Source organism: Lissotriton vulgaris, unplaced genomic scaffold (assembly GCF_964263255.1).
Source record: "Lissotriton vulgaris unplaced genomic scaffold, aLisVul1.2 SCAFFOLD_911, whole genome shotgun sequence".
NCBI classification, from domain to species: Eukaryota; Metazoa; Chordata; class Amphibia; order Caudata; family Salamandridae; genus Lissotriton; species Lissotriton vulgaris.
In genome coordinates this window covers 601864-622933 of record NW_028247209.1, presented here as the reverse complement: position 1 = coordinate 622933, position 21070 = coordinate 601864, and the positions used below count along the sequence as shown (strand labels likewise).

General features: G+C 40.6%; 1 protein-coding gene across 1 annotated transcript in view; it reads right to left on the bottom strand.

Annotated features, from left to right (window-relative positions):
* Nucleotides 1-1991: 1991 nt before the first annotated feature.
* The window catches only part of SORL1 (sortilin related receptor 1), a 607546-nt gene continuing 588467 nt past the window's right edge, over nucleotides 1992-21070 (bottom strand). Inside the window, exons 34-36 of the mRNA XM_086949665.1 lie at nucleotides 19077-19269; nucleotides 7727-7939; nucleotides 1992-6886 (exon numbers count right to left, since the gene is read on the bottom strand). Coding sequence (XP_086805791.1) covers nucleotides 6822-6886; nucleotides 7727-7939; nucleotides 19077-19269 — 471 coding nt within the window. The 3' untranslated portion in view covers nucleotides 1992-6821. The remainder of the gene's footprint in view (nucleotides 6887-7726; nucleotides 7940-19076; nucleotides 19270-21070) is intronic.

Sequence of the window (21070 nt, the reverse complement as noted above, 5' to 3'; positions counted from 1 at the left end):
ATCACACCAGGACAGGCCTACAGAAAGCCTTAGAAGCTTTGCATAGGTTTAACCAAAAGAACAATCTCTTGGTGAACCACCGAAAGAAAACAGCACAATGGCGCAAAGGAGACCTGCAAATTAGAACATGCAGAAGTTATAAGTATTTGGGTCTCAGGTTATCGGACGGGGCCAAACCCACAGCCCCTCTGAAACTACTAAGGAGCAAGGATGCCAGCATCATATATAGCCTGAGAAATCTCAATAGACATCTACAGAGTCCGACGGCCGAACCCATCTTGATAGTTTGAAAAGCAAAATGAGTCCCCTCTTAACTACGGCCACCTAGCCTTCCAAGGAGCCTTCACCAAGTTTCTCATAAACCACCACATTTCTGCCTATAAGACGGATCTAGAACTTCCACGACAGGCCAGGAATGCAAGAGTAAGGTTGGAGCGGAGTCTCACCCGTCCAGATATCAACTGCTTAGGGGATATTCAAAAACACTACATCAGCACACTGCGTGCTCCAGTAACCTCCCTGAAAAGGCAATTAAAACAATCTTTGTAGAAGGTCGATCTCCATGGCAGGTTCAGCTGGTAGAAGCCATAGAATTGCTAGAAATAGATGCTCAAAATTTGCACAGTTTAAATATTCCAGTAACCGCATGGAAAAGAACAGTGAACACACAGGTTAAGAAAATATCCTACGAAAGAGATCTGGAAAGCTTACACCATCATCCCAATCTCTCAGCACTGGACACTTCCTTCACAGTGGGCAAACCACAGCCATATTTTGAGTAAGCACTGACAGTCCCGGCCCGGAAAAAAATCACCTATATGAGACTTCTCTCACTGCCTATTGCGGATTTTAACGAAGCCTGGGACAGGAAGGATAATTCAGCTGCATGTCGTCTTCGAAGTTATCATTGTGAATCCTGGCTCCAACTGCAGTGCTGCTGCCCAAAGCTGGCCAGCAAGAGGCACCGGCTGGTTCTTCCCATTTGCAGGTCCCACAGCCTTGTACGATGCAGAGAAGCCTCAGACCTGTGTTTCTCTGCCAAAAAAGCTCAAACAGCTGCGCGGCTAGGGACAATTACAGAATCAATCCGGGCAGCCCTGTCACAGAAAACTGATTCACAAAAAAGAAACCAGCTGGCCATCAAGCAAGCGAGACTCTGACAATACTTTTATGCACTTACACTTTACTGCCAGTTTGGATAAACAGTTTTTAATGGTTTAAACTCTCCCATAGTTCGTAGCAAGTTGTGTGGGATTTTAACTCTTTTCTCATTTAGATTATTATAATAATAGTATATTGTAACGATTTTAAGTAATTGAACAATACAGCTTAACTCACTCACATCTAAAGTCATTGGCTCTCGTTCCTTGTACTTTATTTCTTATTACACTATTTGGAAGAAGGAAGGATTTGAGAAGGATTGGCCTTGATTTAAGCCAGATATGACAACTGACCCAAGAGGTTTTTTATATCTTGTCGGTTACTGAGCCCTTACTATATATTTGCTTCCGGTATTTTTATATGTCATATTTTGTACAATGGATTGTTAGGAGTATATCAATTATGTGATTTTGATGCATTTTATGGTTTCTCGTGTAACCAAAGTAACGTTTTTTGTTTTGACTGACGTCAGTCAGTGAGGGAATTGCTGAAAAGTATTGGGATTCAGCTTGGCACCTGGGGAAATACATAAGTTGAGGAAACTCCGGTTAGATACAATCTCTACAGAAAAGGAATTCTGAAGATAAGTAATTTGTTCATCAGCCTGGGATGTTCATTCTAATACTTTCACATTTTATCCACTATATCATTTCATCCAAGTTTGGAAAGTAAGGGTAAGAAATAAATAGAAGAAGAATAAAATTGCAGTTTGAACTGACAGGAATGATTAAGCCAAATAAATAGCAGAGAAATAAAACACATACTCAAATACCATCTTCTAAATAAACTAAACACAGATAAAAATTACGTTCATAAAACAAAATGAAACATTTTATCAATTAAATTACATTTTATTCAGTGAAAAACATTGACAGTGAAATACGGACACATTGTTAAGGATGCGCAACACCTTAAAATTATCAACAAACTTGTGTAATTTAAAACACAGAAGCAATCAATGGTAAATCTTCGACAAATGTTTTGAAAGGCTCCCCAAACAGACCCATTTATAATGAGAAAGTTAAATCTAGTTACAGTCGTCTTATACAAGTAAATAAATAGTTTGATTTATTTTAATTGAAAAAATATTTTACATGTTGCTTTTAGAAGTGATAAACAATGAGAAATTAACTTTACAATGACATTAAAGAGCCAATATGTGTGATATGGGTGTTCAATATTTTACTCAAAGGTGAAAAAACGAATGTGAAATCTGTTCAGCAGTACTTTTGTTCTGGCCATGATAAAGGTACACAGTAATGTGACAAAGAAAATAAATCAAGTTGCAGTTTACAATACCAACTACACTCTTAAATGCTCATTCCTCCTCGTGCCTCGCTCCAGTGCACTCACATTTTTATAAAATTATTATGCTTCTTCACTCTTTTTTTTGGCCATCACGGAAACTAATGTGATCTGTCTCAGAGTCACTTCTACAAGAGCATTCATGAATTCTTCTTTCTCCCTGTACCTAAATCTTCAAAGGCCAAATATTTACATATGCATTATTATTAATAATTCTTGTAATGTACCTGGTACTGCATCAACAAGAGTGTGATTAGAACTTATAGCTACAATCTTTAAAAGCCGCAGACAACTCCAGTTTTTAAGTGTCATATGCTAAAGTAATTATAAGAATAATGATACCATGTAAAATTGTTCGGACGTTGTGGTTAAATAATTGTACATACATTGTTCTGAGTTTTATATAACATGAACTCCTTAAACAATTAACCTATTTGCAGTTGCTCAATACACCCTAAAAAATGAGAGAACTTCATAATAGCACTCACAGTGTGGATAAAAATAGGAAACTAATTAAACTGTTTTTTTTGTATTTCTTCTACAGAAAAAGACATTACATTCTATTGTGTTACACAATTACAGAAACAAAACCAAGATGTTCGAGGTCATGTAACATGTTGAACAAAAACTAAAAGTTAAAAGAACAATTAAGCAAAAAGCATATCCTTTTTGAAGAAGCTGAAAAAGTATAACATTACCATTTGCTTTAAAAAAAATGTATGAATCCACAAAGGAAATGAACTAAAAGCACCTTAATGAATTGGAATTACGTACATGGGAAGAATTTAATTGGATAGTCTGCTCTTTTGTGAACACCAGCTTTTGATTTTTCAAAATAACCCTATAATATCAGATGAGATTGAACGATCACAATGCCAGTTCTAACAGAATAGGATGCCGTAAAAGGTGAATCCTAAGCTTCCTCAATATTTACAATAATATTTAGCTTTTGTGACTGTTGTAAAAGCAGCTTTGCCTGACCAGTGAACATAACATCTGTAGCAACCGGTAATGCTGATTTACAAAATATATAGCTACAGATTCCCACAATTTATTGCAGTATAGTGGAATTTCCAAAAGTGGTAATGGCTGAAGCAAAGTGATTGTGAATGTTGCATGATGTGTACTGCATATGAGCGAGTCTGGGCTAACAGTCATTGGTAATTGTAAGTTTACATTAACTTGCAATGTGCAAATTTTGCTTATTATATGGTGGTGGCAAGTCTGCTGGATCCAGAATAATTAACTGCAATTATGACAATATATACATGAAACAAAAATCTCTAAGTAAGAAGAAAATTCCTTTGGCTCAAGATGAGAAACATATCATGTGACCCCTCAAGGTCAAGTACTGGCAATAATTAATTGTACATTTAAGAGTAGCACAACTATAAACAAAACACATACTGTACATACAACAAAATCCCACAGTTATTTATGTTAACATATTCTGTGCTTTAAAACTTCATAAAAATATATACTTTTGACTGACAAAGGCATCATACCGTTCATGTTATAGCATTATTTTCTCAATTCATATAAAAAGATCTGTCAATCTTTATAAACAGCAAGACGGCACTTCACTTCTTAAAGAAAATTATTAAGTGGCAAGGTGTCAGAGAGGAAAATTGGTGTAAACTGCAGAATGCATGTAAGTGACAACATCATTTTACACTCATTCCATAATGGCTCTAATAGAATGGCACTGAAGTTTAACTTGAAATTAGGTATTCTATGCTATTACACATAACTAAAATCTATTTTACATTTTCACTTTTGCATTCATGACATGCATTCTAGCCCGAGTTTCAATATCTTTTTAATTAGAACATGGGCAGCCAAAAGTTTACAAATGTACGCTGTTCTCTCACTGTTTATCTTATTTGGCACAAAAGAGGAGATCATATTTACTAGACAATGGTCATATTCAATAAAATGGTTTTTGAAGAAAAAAACGCACAAAATCAGTCACACAACATTCTCCTGTAAACTCATTTTGAGAGAAACTGTAAACTTAGGGAATGGAGAAACCATAAAGTTATTAAAAACTTGAAAAGAATCTCAGATAAAGCCAGACCAGATTTTCTTCCCAAAATTTAAAAAAAGCAAATAAATGATTACTTTGCTAGATCATTCATACTTTGGCCAACACCAGATTTTCCTTTTCTTATATGTCCAGATGTCTGGCTATTTACATTTCCCTGTGCAAAAACACATTACACACAATGCAAAAACCTTTCCTGCCACTTAATTTTTCGAAGAATATCTAACTCATTCTGACTGCTATGCAAATAATGTGAATTGGATGCTTGACAAACAATACAGCATACATTATCTTCTCTCATCAACCCAAAAGTCTCAAGTCCCAGGTTAATCTAAAAGTATATATGCATTAAAATCATAGTCTACCTCTTTTTTAACCTGGACAGATAAGTTCACTGCAACTCAGTTGGATGAAAGTTGAAAAAAAAATGGTTGTCATATACATTTTATAATGTAACTACTTGTGAAATATACATTTATGTTTTCCCTCCATAAAAAATGCAAGTGTTGTAAAATCTATGGATGTCAATGCATTGCATAGCAATACTGAATTTCCTGGAGAAGAAATGTAATAATCATTGCATATATGTGTATTTATTAATGAAAGATGACCATATGTTATTTTTTAGAATATCCGGCGCAATCACAGAAACTGGTGTGAAACTTTAGATTAGCTAATTGGCAGTAACAACGTGTGCTCCAACCACTGGCGTGAACATAACCAAATGCCTTAGGTTGTAAATATATGTGTGTGTTTGTGTATATATATATATTATACACACACTATTTGAATTAAAAAGTGAATGTAATGAACTAAAACAAAACTGCGTAATTTTTTTTATTGGTTTGTATTTTTGATCTAGATTGCCTAAAACTCTGCCGGTCAAAGAAAACAGAGATCCAAGGGTGAACTGAAATGCACATAATAGGCACAATGAGATTGTTTTAATAGTATATGGTAGCTGTTCCTGGAAGCCTTTAAAAAGTGTATTTCTACAACGCAGAAATTGACTCTCCAAATGTTTCAGGACAAATTTTACAACCAGGACAACAGTTTATGGTCAAGTCACAATAAGTTACTGAACAGTGTCAATCAATTAATAATATTTCTAGACAACATATTTTATAGTGATAGCTTTGCGTATCACTAAAATAGAACAACAAATTAGTATGATGCAGCGGTTTTCTAATTTAAAAAAGTGCTGCATTTGTAATGAATCCAGCAGTTCCTGAAGAAATATTTTTTCAAAATAAAGGTACTGCTTGATAAAAAATAATGTGGCACGTAGTAAACTAATTGCGCATGTGTTTGATGGCAGTCTAGCCTGAAATTTAGCAAATACAAAAAAATGATATTTAATAAAATGTACAAACTAAATGTATTTATATTTTTTACAGTACAAATTCACAGTCCACAAACCCATTCTATAGATGGTACTTTGCATTAGTTTATGCTATTATAAAGAAAAAGTGCCTTGGACAAATGAACATCATTGTGCCAATCAAACATGCATTATATGGTACATTAAGGTGAATTACATACATTTCCTATCCATAAAAAATGCAGTTTTGTACAATACAGACACACATAGGTGTTGGACAATCATGACTACACTTGCATGTCTCCATGAAGAACAGAAAAACATAGTCCATTTTTCATTTCCAAATTTCTTAAAGCACAAGTCTGTACACACATAAACCTATATGAAAAGAGTCTGTACCAGATACACAAAACTGAAAATTAAGAGATAAGATGTACAACAAAGCTGAACAGAAACAGGGTTGTATCAAAGACTTAAGCCATGGAATGATTAGAAGGTCAAGCAATTAAAATGATATGATGCAAACAAAACAGGCAAGGTCCCACTTTGTGAAAACAAGGCAAAGAAAACATTTATTCGCAAGTAACCTTTAAAAGTGCTTGACGTGCTTGACACATCAATTTCAAAATAAAAACACAGGTTTGGGAACTAAATTACATTATTCCTTTTTACAAATCCAAGTACACAGTCTTTGAAAACTACAAAGCATGTTTTTGTGTTTTTGTTGATGGTGATCTCTTACAAGCTTAAAAGCATGCCCAGCAAGCAAAGCTTTGCAAGACTAAACTAAAATGTAAATTAAAAGGTTTCCTAATCATGTAGCAATCATCCAAATGTTTTGTAATTCACAGTTGAGTACTACAAAGGGTATTTTTGGCCCATATAAAAATAATGTCTTGCAACTCAAAGTGCATTTTAAAAATAAAAACAATCCACTATTTTTATCAAATAAAATATTTACACCATTTGGTTAACAATGAGAATTGTTCTTCATGCTATGACCATTGGGACATCATCAGAGAACCCGGTTATCAAAGGATCGTCATCATCATCACCTAAAAAAACAAAATAAAAATCATCATTACTTTTCAGTATTTTCTTATTTTTTCCACACCATGCAACATTAAGGCAAAATTGTAATTTATTCATAATTCTCTTGCATTCACTACACATACCCTGAAACTTCAAGAGTATTTTTCATTTTCCCACTATCAAATACCAAACAGCAGATAGTTGTATGTGACAATTCGGTTGGTCAAAAGGGATTTTAAATAAGGACAATTTATTTGATGAATAAATATACTGTCAGTAATAAATGGCCATAGCCCCAACGGTATGACACTATTATTATTTCAAACAAAAGAGCAAGTAGTACAGTATGCTGAAATGCCAATCATGCAATGCAAATGCTAGCTGATCTCTTTGAATGTCTAAAATACATAACCATGGGTACGTATAAGCAGAAATAAGCTCAAACATTCTCGGTGGGACAGAGCAAGGCACAAGAAAAGACTTTGTGTCATTCACAACCAGTCCTACACTCCTCCTTATGTCCATTCCTTTGGTCACACAGAAACCACCAGTAGCTATATGCATTATGCCCTGATCTGCAGAAAATCCAACATTAGTGCATGAGGAACAAAAATACATCCTCGATAATATGTTTGAAAATCAACCATCTCAGACAGAGCATGCCTACATTGAAGCTTTGTGAAGTTAACTAATACTAAGCACTAGCATAAACATGGATCTTATTGTGGATAATGTTTCGATCCCTTTTTTGGATTTTTCCAGAGCAGAATACCTTGTTAGAATCTGTAAGAATATGTGAATTAAACTGTAGTAATATACAACTTGTTTTATTAAATAAAGCTTATGAGGTTGAAAATAGTTACCTAAATCTTCTCCTGACGAAAAGATGGCAGATCCAAGTCGAGAGCTGTAATGACTGTTTGCGAAGGCAGTGAAACTGGTCTGCAATCTTCTGTGTCGCATATACAAGATTGCGAAGCCCAAACCAGTCGCCATAAGTAAAAAGAAAAGCACTGGTACTACTACTGATGCTATGTCAGTGGATTTCTCGGATGTGGACATCGAAGACTCGGCATCTGAAACAAAAACAAAAAAAGAAAGGCCTGAGAGTTACCAAAGTTAAATAAAGAAGCACACTCAGTATAATATATTACAGTTATACTAGTGGTTCTTGCAGGTGACAAATACTGAATATAAAATGGGTTGTTCTTACAGAGAAGCAAAATGCTACATGGTCCATCAGATCATATCACAGAATTGCATTAAGCTTCTCACAATTCTGGATGCATAGGGTCAAATACAGAGGACAAAAGGAAATGACATGCTGCATGTCAACAGGCTTTAAATCAATGGATTATGTACAAAAAGACAGGCTGGTCACAAAGTTCCCCAAATATGGCCCTGAAAGTAATATTAGGATTTTGATAACACTGATGTCACAGAATGGCCCTGGAGCTAATATACCATAAGCCATGTATGAACTGTACTAGAACACACTAAGAATATATAGTTCAAACCGTACCAAAGCCAAGAAAAGTAGGGGTCAGGGATGTCTGAAAAATCATAAACAACCAACAATAAAGATAGCAACTGTTATACCGTGGACATAGTAAGAATTTCAAAACAATGCTTTACTCAAAAGGTTTTTACAATTTTAAAGTGAAAAAATCAATTTTCAGAAAATAGTTATTGTTAAAAAAAGATCACCCGGAAGAGGCAGCACTGCTTGGCTGTCAAGGTAATAATAAAATGGGTGAAAGAGGGTGTTAAATTCCAAGTACCAATGATTAAAGGACCAAAACACATGTTGATGGCGATCACATGGTTAATCAAGTCTTGCAGTCCCAAACAGGTTTATAAGAAGACCCCTAAAGAACAGGTCAGAGGTGGAGCCCACCAAACTCAAAGCATTCTAGGGAGTTTGGCACACAGATAATACCTATAAGCAGTACCTCTTAATCTGAGCAGATGGAAATTCAAGTTAGGCAAAGCGTTTGACATAGCCAAAAATGTATTAGAAATACGCTTTAAATATGGGACTGTGGCCTTTAGAATTTATCGGAAAGGTTGCATTCAGAGGCATTTACAAACCACAATAGCACATTTTCCTTTTAGGGCAAAATGTAATCACTTGTAGCCAATCTTTAACCACTGAGAAGAGATTCAGTCTCTGAAGTACAAGATGAGCTGAAAGTCCCATAAAAATAGTAATCAGTCAAACGGAACGTGCTAATTGATAAGAATTGTATTCACATTTAACAGGCACATTCACTCCACACGTTCTGCTGGTTTAATTACTTTTTACAGTCATTATGCAATTTGCAAAAATGAAACTATCAGCTCCCGCTTGACAGAAAACCTTGGGGGAGCAGCACAATCAATTTTATAGGGGAGAGGTGCATGTGTTTCTACCTTGAGCCTACTTGAGGACCGTGATAAACAGTCCACCGTGCCAATAGTTCATTTATTGGGTTGGGGGGGGGGGGGAAGAACAGACTTTTTCCTCACACCTGCATGAGGTCCTGGGGCCCAATAGCGTTTACAGATTATTTGATGCAGAAGTTCAAAAATTATATGATTTTTGTGATTTGATGCCAAATGCCCTCCATTGTCCATGCATGTGCCCCTGCCTTCCTGCCATTTGCTCTCCGTTCTGCTGCCCATGCCGACAGCCTGGTCTGGGTCGTTTGCTGCCCTTGCCCCTCCCTGAGCTCTCTGTTGTCCATGTGCATCACCCTGCCCCATACCTCCTGCTCTATGCAGTCAGTTGTGCTGGGTCTGGTCTGCCTCTGCCCGTGTGTGTGCCCTCACCCCATCCCACCACCCCTCTGCAGTTCGTTATGTTGCCACTGCCCCTTCCCAGCCTAGTCAGCTTGCTGCCCATGCCCAGCTTTCCTGCTTTGTGCGGTCTGTTGTGCTGCTTCTGCTGCCTGACCTGCTTGCTGTCCTTACCTCTGCCCTCTTCCCCACTGTTGTCCATGTGCATGTCCTTGTACCTTTCCCTCAGTCATACATTGTGCTTCCGCTGTCAATGTTTTCCCTGGCCAGCGTGCATCTACTGCCCCACTGCCCCCTGCCCTCAGTGCTTACCCCTGCTCTCTCCCTCATGCCCATTGTAGTCCATTGTGCTGCCACTATCCCTTCCACATGTGTATCCTCATTTAAGCTGTATAATATTCTAACACCCCTTTATACAAGACAAAGCCCCTTGTGAAGTTAATTTCTAAAGCAAATGATTCAAGCTTTACAGCTTTGATTCCATCAAGATGGCGTCAGGTGTGCCACACTTTTGTCATAAATACAAATGTTAGCGCTCAAATGTTTTATTAGAGCACTGTGGGAAGCCGTAATAGCATACTAGGAAGTTAACGGGCTGCTTCTGATATTGAAAATACATATTTCACTGACATTATCAGACGTTTTATTACATGGCTGAGTAAGGTAGTATGAATTTATAGAAAATGTGGGCTCATTTTAGTTTCTGGAGCAGCTTCCATAACCTTCATGAGAAAATCATGAAAGTAACATGGTTCATCAAATCTCAGCAGAGGATCAGCAACTTTCACTGGGTAAAATTTATGTTGTAACTAAATTCTGTTATCACAATCTATTTGTGCTCTTTTTGTAACCCTCAAAATCTGGCATTCACTACAACGAGTTCTGTAATGGCTGCCACAACATGCTGTCCAAGTGTGGCCATTCAATTAAGGGCAGGGGTCCCTTTGTGACCCCCCCGCCCCCATTCCTCTTAGGGCCAGGGTGTGCCCACGCTGCCCCATTATATCATTTAAAAAAATATATTATTATTTGCAGAACTCATGGATCAGGTCACTGAGCCCGGTAACAGTGCCACATTATATTCAGGTTGGGGCCACCCACTCAATCAATCAATCCGAGTACTTGTACAGCACGCTTAGGCCTTAGGGTGACCAACCGTCCGTAAATTTCACGGACCGTCCGTCATTTTAGTATGAGGTCTGTAAGGCGTCCGTAATTTGGCGATCTCAAATTACGGACGCCTTACAGGCATCATACTAAAATCGAAATACGAAATTTCAGTAAGGAATGCGGTTTCAAGTGCGAGAAGCCCCGTGAGTTTAAAAGATTTCACTCGGGCCTCTCGCTCTTATGTTTTAATCTGTAGACTAGAGGCAGCCTGCAGCCGCCCTCCTGGACCTGGCGCAGACTGTGGACTGCCCATTGTCATTCTGAGACTGCAGCTGATTAGAATGACAATGGGCCCAATTGTAGTGACAGCATGTGGGGTGCCTTCTCCTGCATGGGACTAGTGCAAAGCATTCTGCTTTTGTTTTGGCCCCTTTGCTGGAGAAAATACAAATAGAAAAACTAACAGCGTTATCACTGTACATTTAAAAGACAGATTTCAACTATACAAATACAAAAATACTATTTATTAATGTTTATTGTTACTAGCACAAATCTTGATTGCAGAAAGGGCCCGATGTCGCTTTGCAAAACTGCACGCATACTGAAAAACTGATAAGTGCACGATTGGCGCAACCTTATATAAACTTATTTTGACTTGTATTTATTTTGGTTGTCTATTTACTTATATATATGATTGTGCCACCTCCTCTGATATGTCTGTAAAACGTATGTTTTGTACCAAATTTTTGTCCTGAATTTTGACCTTCTGTCCTGAATTTTTGTCCTGAATTTTGACCCTTTGGCCTGAATTTTTAAGCTGACCGTCCTGAATTTGCACCCATGCCAGTTGGTTACCCTAAGCGCGTTCTTACCCGTGAGGGTCCCAAGGCACTGAGGGGAGTCAGAATTGACTAATCACTTTTAAACTGGCTAACCAGAGCATATCTGGACAGCAACAGTTAAGATGTACCTATTTTTTAATCCCTTGTTGACATTCGAGAGTACTTCTGTAAACAAAAGTTTTTTTAAACGGCTGAACTGATTTACACAAAAATACAAAAAGCACCCGTTCTCAGTAAAGCTCTTATTTTGACAAATTGGGTGCAATTCCGTTCAGCCCTTTTTTCTGTATCGCTTCAAAGAATTTCCTATGGGAATTAACCTGGGAAATCAATGTTGTGGGAACCCCCGTTTCTTGATCCATGATTAACGGACCCCTCCAAAACTTTCCAGAAGGAGCTGGCTGAAGTGGATAAACTTTATTGGGAAAGGTTTCTGTGAAGGTTCGACAAAAGGCACCAGCTAGGAAATCTCTGACCTAACTACAATGGCAAAGAGGAAAAAATAAACAGTTCAAAACAAATGTATTGTTCTGGCTCAAAAGCACACTGAAATTCCCAGTTACAGGATGTGACACACTATGCACACCACCAAAAACGATGCCTGCCATGCAAAAAACACCCATTTGCAAATGGCACTCGAAAAAAGGTATTGAAGCAAGAGGTAAACCGGGCGAGAGTAAGCAGTCAGCAGCTGGGGTTGGACGCGGGCCACGTCAGGCCCTGCACCCACCCCACTGCTGGAAGTAAAATCGCCTCCACACAGCATTTAGCCGTGAGCAGCATGAGTTCAGCTTGGTGGTTTTGCACAGGCCCTCCCAACACCCTGCTGTCATCCAACAGCATCTGTTTATTGGCCTTGGAGGCAGGTTATCTGACTACTTGAGGGATCACAATCACTTTTTGATTTGTGAGTCTTTCTTTGTTTTTTATGTTTTTGTATCTTTGAGACTAGAGCCTCTGGACAGCCATCACCACTCTCCTCAAGTTGGACACATGTGAGGCTGGCACCCGATGGCTGTGGAAATTATTTCCACATTTTTGCGATAGCGGAAAAATAAAGCATTTTGAGAGTTCTTCATCAGGCAATCACATTTGACCAAAAATGCGACTAATAGGTGTTATGATTCATGATTGTAAGCAGCACAACTATACAAAGTGTTAACCCTTTCAAGACTACCCGGAAACTATTTTTAAGCTTTTTTCTATCTGAACGAACAAAAGCATGCTCTGAATTAAGTGTTACTTTCATGCCATGTTTAGTATAAATCTGTTGAGCAGTTTTGGCTAAAGGCATAAGCAAAATTCCTATGGGAGCTAAAATGGGAAACCATCTTTTTCCACAACCCCACCCTTAACTTTTTTCTCCAGGCACGGATCTGCACAACTGGCATGCTGTTCGTGCACTGAATCAATCAGTGTGTACGGCAAAAGTGTAAGGGCCCAGGATTTAGGCTTCTATTAACGTGGGCTTCTCAACAAAGATATGTTCCTTCATGGTCACGCTCGATTTTTCGCCTTCTGCTGAACCCTAATTTTTGCTGACTTTAGAAATCTGGGCACTTTACACTAGGCCTGGGCAAATCAATTACGCTACGCTCGCGTATTTTGAGAAGTTTGCGCAACTTCACACTATGCGAACTGCACGTAGCACAGTGCGAACACACGTAGCGTAGCGGTCATTTTTTGCTTGCCCGTGGTCCTCAACGTTAAGATGGCGAACGCGAGCAAGCAAAATGACATCCAGGCGAGACTTTTTCCTCGTTCGCGATCAGCAACATCAAGATGCCGATCGCGAGTGTGGAAAATAAACCTCCTGGCGAGATTCTCAACGCTGGAGGTCAGGTTTCTCATTGTGAGTGGTCGCGTATGTTCGCGACCGCTCGTAATGAGAAACTACCAGTCCGCGTTGAGAAAGCTGCTGTTCGAGTAAAAATCTCCTCGAGCGGCAGAAAACTACAGCTTGCACTGTGCAAGATGTCGTTTTCAAGAATTGCACAGTGCCGGATGCTTGTCCGAACTGTGCGATCATTGAAAACGCATCTTGCACAGTGCGAACAGGGTACTACGCAGTTCGCGTAGTTCTACGCGTAGTTCGCCTATTGCGAAGTGCACTTCGCGTAGCTACGTGTAGCGCTACTGCGCGAACTACGCCCAGGGTTACTTTACACCTGCCAACCAACAGTAGAGTGCAGGCTCTCCCTTTTAATCATGTTCAAATTAGCTAATTCCCAACTGGCGCGTTTTACCTTGTCTGTAAGTCCTTAGTATATGGTGCAGAATGTGCACACTAGACCAGGAAGTTAAACACCACTTGTGGATTGCAACACCTACTGTGCTACCCCGTATAGTGGCAGTACAAACATTACATTGTGTAGCCTGAATGCTGCAGTGTGACCTATAAAAATAACTTTTTGGGGCGTGGCCAGGCGCCAAAGATGGCAGACGCATGGCTGCAAGACTTTTGTTATGGGCCCGATTGCCTTCCAGTTCACCTAACAAACGGGGTCCTCTTGACATCTACTGGGAGAGGAGACACGGCTCAGACCCCTAGGACTCAACATCAGGAGGTCCTGTCAGCTTCCAGTGAGCATCAAAACCGTCGCCTGTAGAGATCCCCATGGAAGCACCCTAGGAATTTGGAAGCTCTGGAGTAGCAGAGGCCACGTGGTGAGAGGGCTGGATACTCAGACAACCTCATTTGCTCAGGCATTCAACGGCCATGCTATTAGAACACAAAAACACTGAAGGTGCCGTTCAGGTGCAAGCAAACAGAAGGAAGTATTGAGACAGGCCCCTCCTGGGGAAATCACGAGGTGCTAGGACTCCAAAACAGGGCCTACCAACGATGATTCAACTAACAAGCGAGCTAAGAGTTGACAGAGCGGAAGCAATATCCCCTGTTTATTCTGAGAAGCCTGAGCGGAGCAGCCACCCTACCACAGACCTGGAACCTCACCAACCAGAATGCTCTAGCAGGCAACGAAGAAAAGCCAGGAGGCAGCCCTATACCGTAAGGAGAACTACCATGGCAGGGTGGCGAACAAAAAGGGAAAAGGCCATGCACAGGACACCTGATGCCATCACCTTTGTCCTAGTTGACAGTGGCTTGCATGGCTATAACAAGGAAAACCTCCACCACAATGTATTTTCCCAAGCCATGCAAGGTTACAAACCCACTCATCGGAGGAACTCGGCCCAGCCATGGCATAAGGAATAAAAAACAAACTTCCCTTAAAGACTTGCTGGCCCAGGCAAAGCAATGAGGGACAAGCAGTGACAAAAAGGACCCTAAGGATGACATCCAGGCGTCAGCATAGGTCACCCTCATAGGACCCCCCCACTCTCCCCAATGAGTACCACCACAGTTACGAATACTAACATAGTCTGTTACAAGAAACACATTCTCAAATCAGATCAACACAGCTTATGCTTTAGGTACTTTCCTATACAGTTTCACACCTCCGCTTTTACAAAGTGAACAGGAGTAGCCATACTTATTCGAAACAAGCATAGTTTCTGATTGAGGGACATCAAAGCGGACAAGGTGGATTGTTGGTTAACTTCAGTGGGAGGTCCATCCACTCATGGTAGCCACTCTGTATGTTACAAGTGTGGGATTGGTAAAGATTCTAGTACCCAAAACTTACATCATGCCAACATCTGCCAATTCCGTCGTCAACAGAGGGGATTTTAACTGTGTGATGTGCCAATGTAAGACAAATCACAACAACGCACAGGAGGGATATCAACTCTATCAGCGGCGGGCAAAATCACACTCAGCGACTTGGGCTTAATTGACCGATGGTGCTATAGGCACCCACTCCTGATAGATTATTCGCATTTCTCGGTGATCCTCTTGGTGCTAGACTTGCTAGACGGGGCCAAACACAGGGAGACACTTGGCACATGAATGATTTTCTTGAGCAGGATGATGTTACCCAGCATGAGCTCATTGAAGCAATTCAGAAATATCTTTCAAACACAGGGGATTTTCACTAGTGGGTGGTGCGGGATGCACTAAAGACAGTACTGAGGCATGTGCTCATTCAAGAAGCATCCTGCCTAAAACATATGAGGAAAGTGGAATAAGGATGAATGCAATAGGAGCTACAAACCCTTGAATGCAGCCACAAAGCAAATTCCTCCTAGAAGTTTGTGAAGCAGCCAAGCTTGGTCGGGGTAACCATAAAGGATGGGTGAGTGCAGGGAACGCAATAAACGAAATTCTCAAAATGGACCAAAGAAATAAAACTTGTTTGGTAAGCCAACTAATTTAATTATGACAAGCTGAATAAAAAATAAATTCAACCAATTATCTTTATGGCTGATCGTTGGTGTTATTTATTTTCACTTTTGTTTTTTGTATATTAATGCATTCATGTGCATCAAAATTAAGTACAGAAAAAATACTTTTTTACAAAATATACACATTGACAAACATCACAAATATGTACATACAAAATTTCACAACAAAAACACAGCTTGTGGTCAATCTTGGCCTATCTTGAACACACCTTTTTGAAAAAATATTTGGTGATGATAATAGTCCTACAAAAGAGTTTATAATCCACTGCGAGGTAGCCTGAGTAGTCAACAGGTAGCTTCTTTTTAGTGCCAAATTATGCACTTCCCCACCATATAAGATTTGTTGCATTAAAGGCCTCATCAGGACCGGCAGCTAATAGTTGACGAAAAAGTTTTTGGCGCTCTACTCCAAGGCTTACTGTTGCTTCTTATCACTAATCAACAATTACAAGGCCAAAAAGGAGGCACTCGCTATTCCATTTAATTACGTGCTTGCACTGAATTCCGTCTGTATAGAAATATACGGCTTCGGGACAGTGGTGAATGAAGGCAGCAGGATATTGTTTAAAGACGACACAGGGTCCGTGTTCCTCTGTACAAGAGGGGTCCAATTCCCTCAATGCCAACTTGACTGCAAAACAGGTCTCGGAACCTTGGTCGGGGGCATAGTCGCACAGTAGAATGCAATAAGGCCAACTACATCTTAGCACGGGTAGGTGTGCGCTTTTATGAGAGAAGTAATAAGGCAAGCCCCCTCCCAGCTAACAAACTCTGAGCGAAGAGGGCATAGACTTACATCACTAAAGTCAGAAATTAGATACAGGAAATGTAAGAGTTAGATGAAAGTAAACTACAGGCCTTTCATACATTTTGTAAAAGCTCTATGCAGAGACTCCAACCAACACTGATGCTAACGGAGCGATAACACCTTGGACCATAGGAGTGACCTCACACACTCAATGGGTGATATAACTATCTCGCTCTTAGTTAAACCCCCGAGGGACTCTGCTCAGCGCTCATCGTATTGTTTAATTTCCCTGTTGAACGTAGATGCCAAAATGTTTGTGCGTGTACTAGCAAATTGCCTAGAGGCAGTACTGCCCAAGTTCATACACTCCGACCAGATGGGAGTTATCCCCTCAAGGTCAATTAGCAACAGCACAAAAAAGCACTACACCTACTAGACCTTACCCGAAAGCAGCACAATAAGCGGTACTACTATTGATAGACGAAGGAGAAAGCATTTGACAGGGAAGTCTCAAGTAGGATGGTGGTGGCACTGCGCAGGGCAGGAATGGTACGACTTCTCAACTGGAGGCAAAATATAGAGGCAGGTGGCAGGACTGCCAACTCTCTCTGATGCCCTATACTTAGAACCTCTTTTAAAAAGAATAAGAGAGCACCCACGCATTACTTGAAGATACTTACACCAAGATTTCTTCATGGTTTCAGCTTTTGTGAATGACATTCTGCTATCCCTCACTGGGTCACGGTAATCTCTGTAGGAGGTAGTGCTACTGCTTGAGGAGTACAGAGATTTTGCAGGTCTCCAATTTAACTTACAGAAGTCAGAACGGCTGATTCTGGCAGGAGGCCAGGCCTTTGTCCAAACATTACAAAGTGAGACTCCTTTTAGAAAGACACAGCAAGTATTGATGTATATGGTCATCTACTTGACGCTAGGTCTACATGAGGGAGCTAGAAGCAATATGAAGCAAAAAGACGAAAGGATTAAAAGCATTCTTAGGCTCCTGAAAGTACCCATGCCCAGACTTGGCTGAGAATAATTGCTGCGCTCAAAATGTCCTTTCTATCCAGAATTTGTTATATATTTCCGCTATTCCTATCCTTATCTCTAAATGGGGACTCGCTTAACTACAGGAGCTATGCAACACGTCTGTGTATGGGTAGGGAGGAAACCCTGATGTCACAAGCAAATTACACCTCACCAGGGTGACCTGGGATTACCAGATTTACGCTGATACCATGAAGCAGCCCAAGAGGGTGACACCATAAAATGACTACGCAGGGAAACTGAAAACATTTTGAACTTTTTAGACCAGAAACTAAGAGCTTACCCACCACAGAGGAAGGTAATCTGGGTTCCTAAAAAACTGTGCTCCTGGAATTTATATGCCTTGTGGTGACTCGGATAACACTGGACACCTGGGAAAAGTCTCACAAGCTAGCCACATACCCTTCCTCTCTAACCCCATCATCTAGAACATTGACTACACACTTGGGTTACATAGAAACCACTGCAGGTGCAGGAGAACCCAATGCTGCTTTAGGTTGCAAGACTTATCACGAAGGTGAGCCCTGCAAATCTGAAAACATAACGTCAACACACAGCATTCCCAGGAGGGGAAATATTTCACTACTTTCAAATAAAGCATTGGGTTCTGCAGCCGCATTTAAGGGAAGAAGACATGAGATCACTTACGATCTTCAAGAGATTCCTACAAAGCCCCACATCCACAAAACACCTAGTAACTCGTATTTATGCATTATTCATTTCAAAACTGCCCCAAAGGAATTTGCGTACTAAGAACAATGGGGAAAGAGCTTAAGAATCCTCTCACCTGTAAAACAGAGCCATTCTCCAAATTTGAGAAAGTATGGTGACAATGGAAAGAATTGTATGGATTCTACTATGGGCATATTGAGACTCCTGGGCGCCAGGATTCCGACAATTAATAGATTTGGCCATGAGGCCCAGACCTACACAGGAGTTGTAGGAGACAGAGGAAAAGTTGGACCCCATAGGGTGGGTTGTGAACTGTTGGCATAAGAGGGTGCAGCCATCTGAAGGGCACACTTTTAAAACCATCTAAAAAAAAGAAATACACTGTGTTTCTTAATCCCTATGGTGCTGTATGAAAATGTACATGTCTTGTAATTCGCTCATGATTTAAATGTTCAAAACTAAATAGAATTAGTTGGAAAAAAGTCCTAAAATAAGTGTAAAATAAATTTTAAAAAAGTTGATTCAGTATTAAGTCTTTAAAAAATCCAGGACCATTTTAGGACTGGAAAGTTTGTCGAAAGCCATAGGTATTATATGATATCACCTGTAGCTCTACAGTGTATTACGTACAAATATTCCAACAGATAAACTTTTCAGGCATAAATAAGAATTATGTTTTAAATTCCTCTACCATGCTCTGAGGGTACATACCATTTCCTAGATCATCATACAGCAGCGCTGCCGCCTCACCGCAGATCTGTCCATTGACCAGGCACCTAGCCTTCACAGTGAAGGTGTAGTTGTGACCCATCTTGAGATTGGAAATTTTGAAGACGTTTTCGGTTGTGTTTCCAAGAAACAGGGAAGTGTTGGTCACACTGTCATACATATATATCTCATAGCCCTGCAGCAGGAGAGAAACAATCAGCAACTCAAGATGCCCATACTTTGAAAGAGGGCTCATATGGGTTACACAGGAACCTGGCAGTCTACAAGTATACAACACTTTCATTCCTTAACATATCACACTTTCTCTTTTAACTTAGAGTACACTGCTCTCAAAAGGTGGAATGTGCTAACAGTAGATTAGTCCTTACATTGATGTTGCAAATGCTACTTACCAGTATGCATCTGTTCTTGGCATGTAGGGCTGCTGACATTCCTATCTGTGCATAGATCGCCGCCTAGTGTTGGGTCCGGATGATTGCACATTGTTGTCCTGGAAGAGTCTTCGAAGTATCACGAGATAGGTGGCTCCTCCCCTGGACTACAGTGCGCATGGGCATCGCCTCCATCCCCAGATTGTTTTTAGCCATTGGCAGAGATGGAGTGAACTATGTGAGTGATGACCATGCAATGCGCGTATATAAGAAAATACTGCAGCTGCTACAGGCGCCGGGGAGGAGGGCGGGCGATATGAATGTCAGCAGCCCTACATGCCAAGAACAGATGCATACTGGTAAGTAGCATTTGCAGTTCGAGGCATGTGGGCTGCTGAATTCATATCTGTGCATAGAATACATAGCAGTGCTCCCCTCATTGGCGGCCGCCCGTGCCAGCTGCAGCAGTTTGAAAAAGTGTCTTGAGAACAGCCTGTCCAACAGCTGCCTGCTGTTTGGAGTGTACGTCTACGCAGTAATGTTTAGTAAAAGTATGTGTGGTAGACCACGTGGCTGCCCTACAAATATCTTCCAAAGGAATGTTCCCAAGGAAGGCCATAGAGGCCCCCAACTTTCTGGTGGAGTGGGCTCTTGGTGGAATTGTGAGAGTACGTTTAGCTTTAGCGTAACAGATCTGAATGCATTTCACGATCCACCTAGCAATACCAGCTTTGGAAATAGCGTTACCCTTGTGGTGTGAGGCAAATGCAACGAAAAGTTGCTTGGTCTTTCGAAAATCCTTTGTCCTGTCAACGTAGTACATTAAGGCTCTTTTAACGTCAAGAGTGTGGAGCATCCGCTCCGCCAGTGACTCGGGGTTTTGAAAAAACACTGGCAACTCGATTGTCTGGTTTAAGTGGAATTGAGATACCACCTTAGGCAAAAATTTAGGGTTAGTGCGGAGCACCACCCTGTTGGCATGGACTTGGAAAAAGGGCTCTTGGATGGTGAGGGCCTGCAACTCACTAACCCTCCGTAGCGATGTAATTGCTACCAAGAAAGCCACCTTCCAAGTTAGAAACTGAAGCTCACAAGAGTGCAGCGGCTCAAAAGGAGGACCCATCAGCCTTGTAAGAACCACGTTGAGGTTCCATTCTGGAGCTGGTGGCGTCTGTGGTGGAATGACCCTTTTGAGCCCTTCCAGAAAAGCCTTAATAGCAGGAACCTTGAAAAGTGATAGGTGCCGCCTATTCTGGAGGTATGCGGCCATTGCAGACAGGTGAATGCGGATGGAAGAATACGCTAAATTGCATTGGTATAGATGGAACAGGTAACAAATGATGTTCTGAATGGAAGCATCCAGCGGGTCAATGTTGTGGTTCGCACAATAAATGACGAACCGCTTCCATTTAGCCGCATAACATGCTCTAGTAGTGGGCTTCCTTGCCTCCCGAATGATGTCCATGCAATCGGGGGGAAGATTGAGGTAGCCAAACTCTAGGACTTCAGGAGCCAGATCGCCAGGTTGAGCTGTTGCGGATCTGGGTGCTGAATGTCGCCATGGCTCTGCGTCAGAAGGCTGGGAGTGAGGTGAAGCCTTTGATG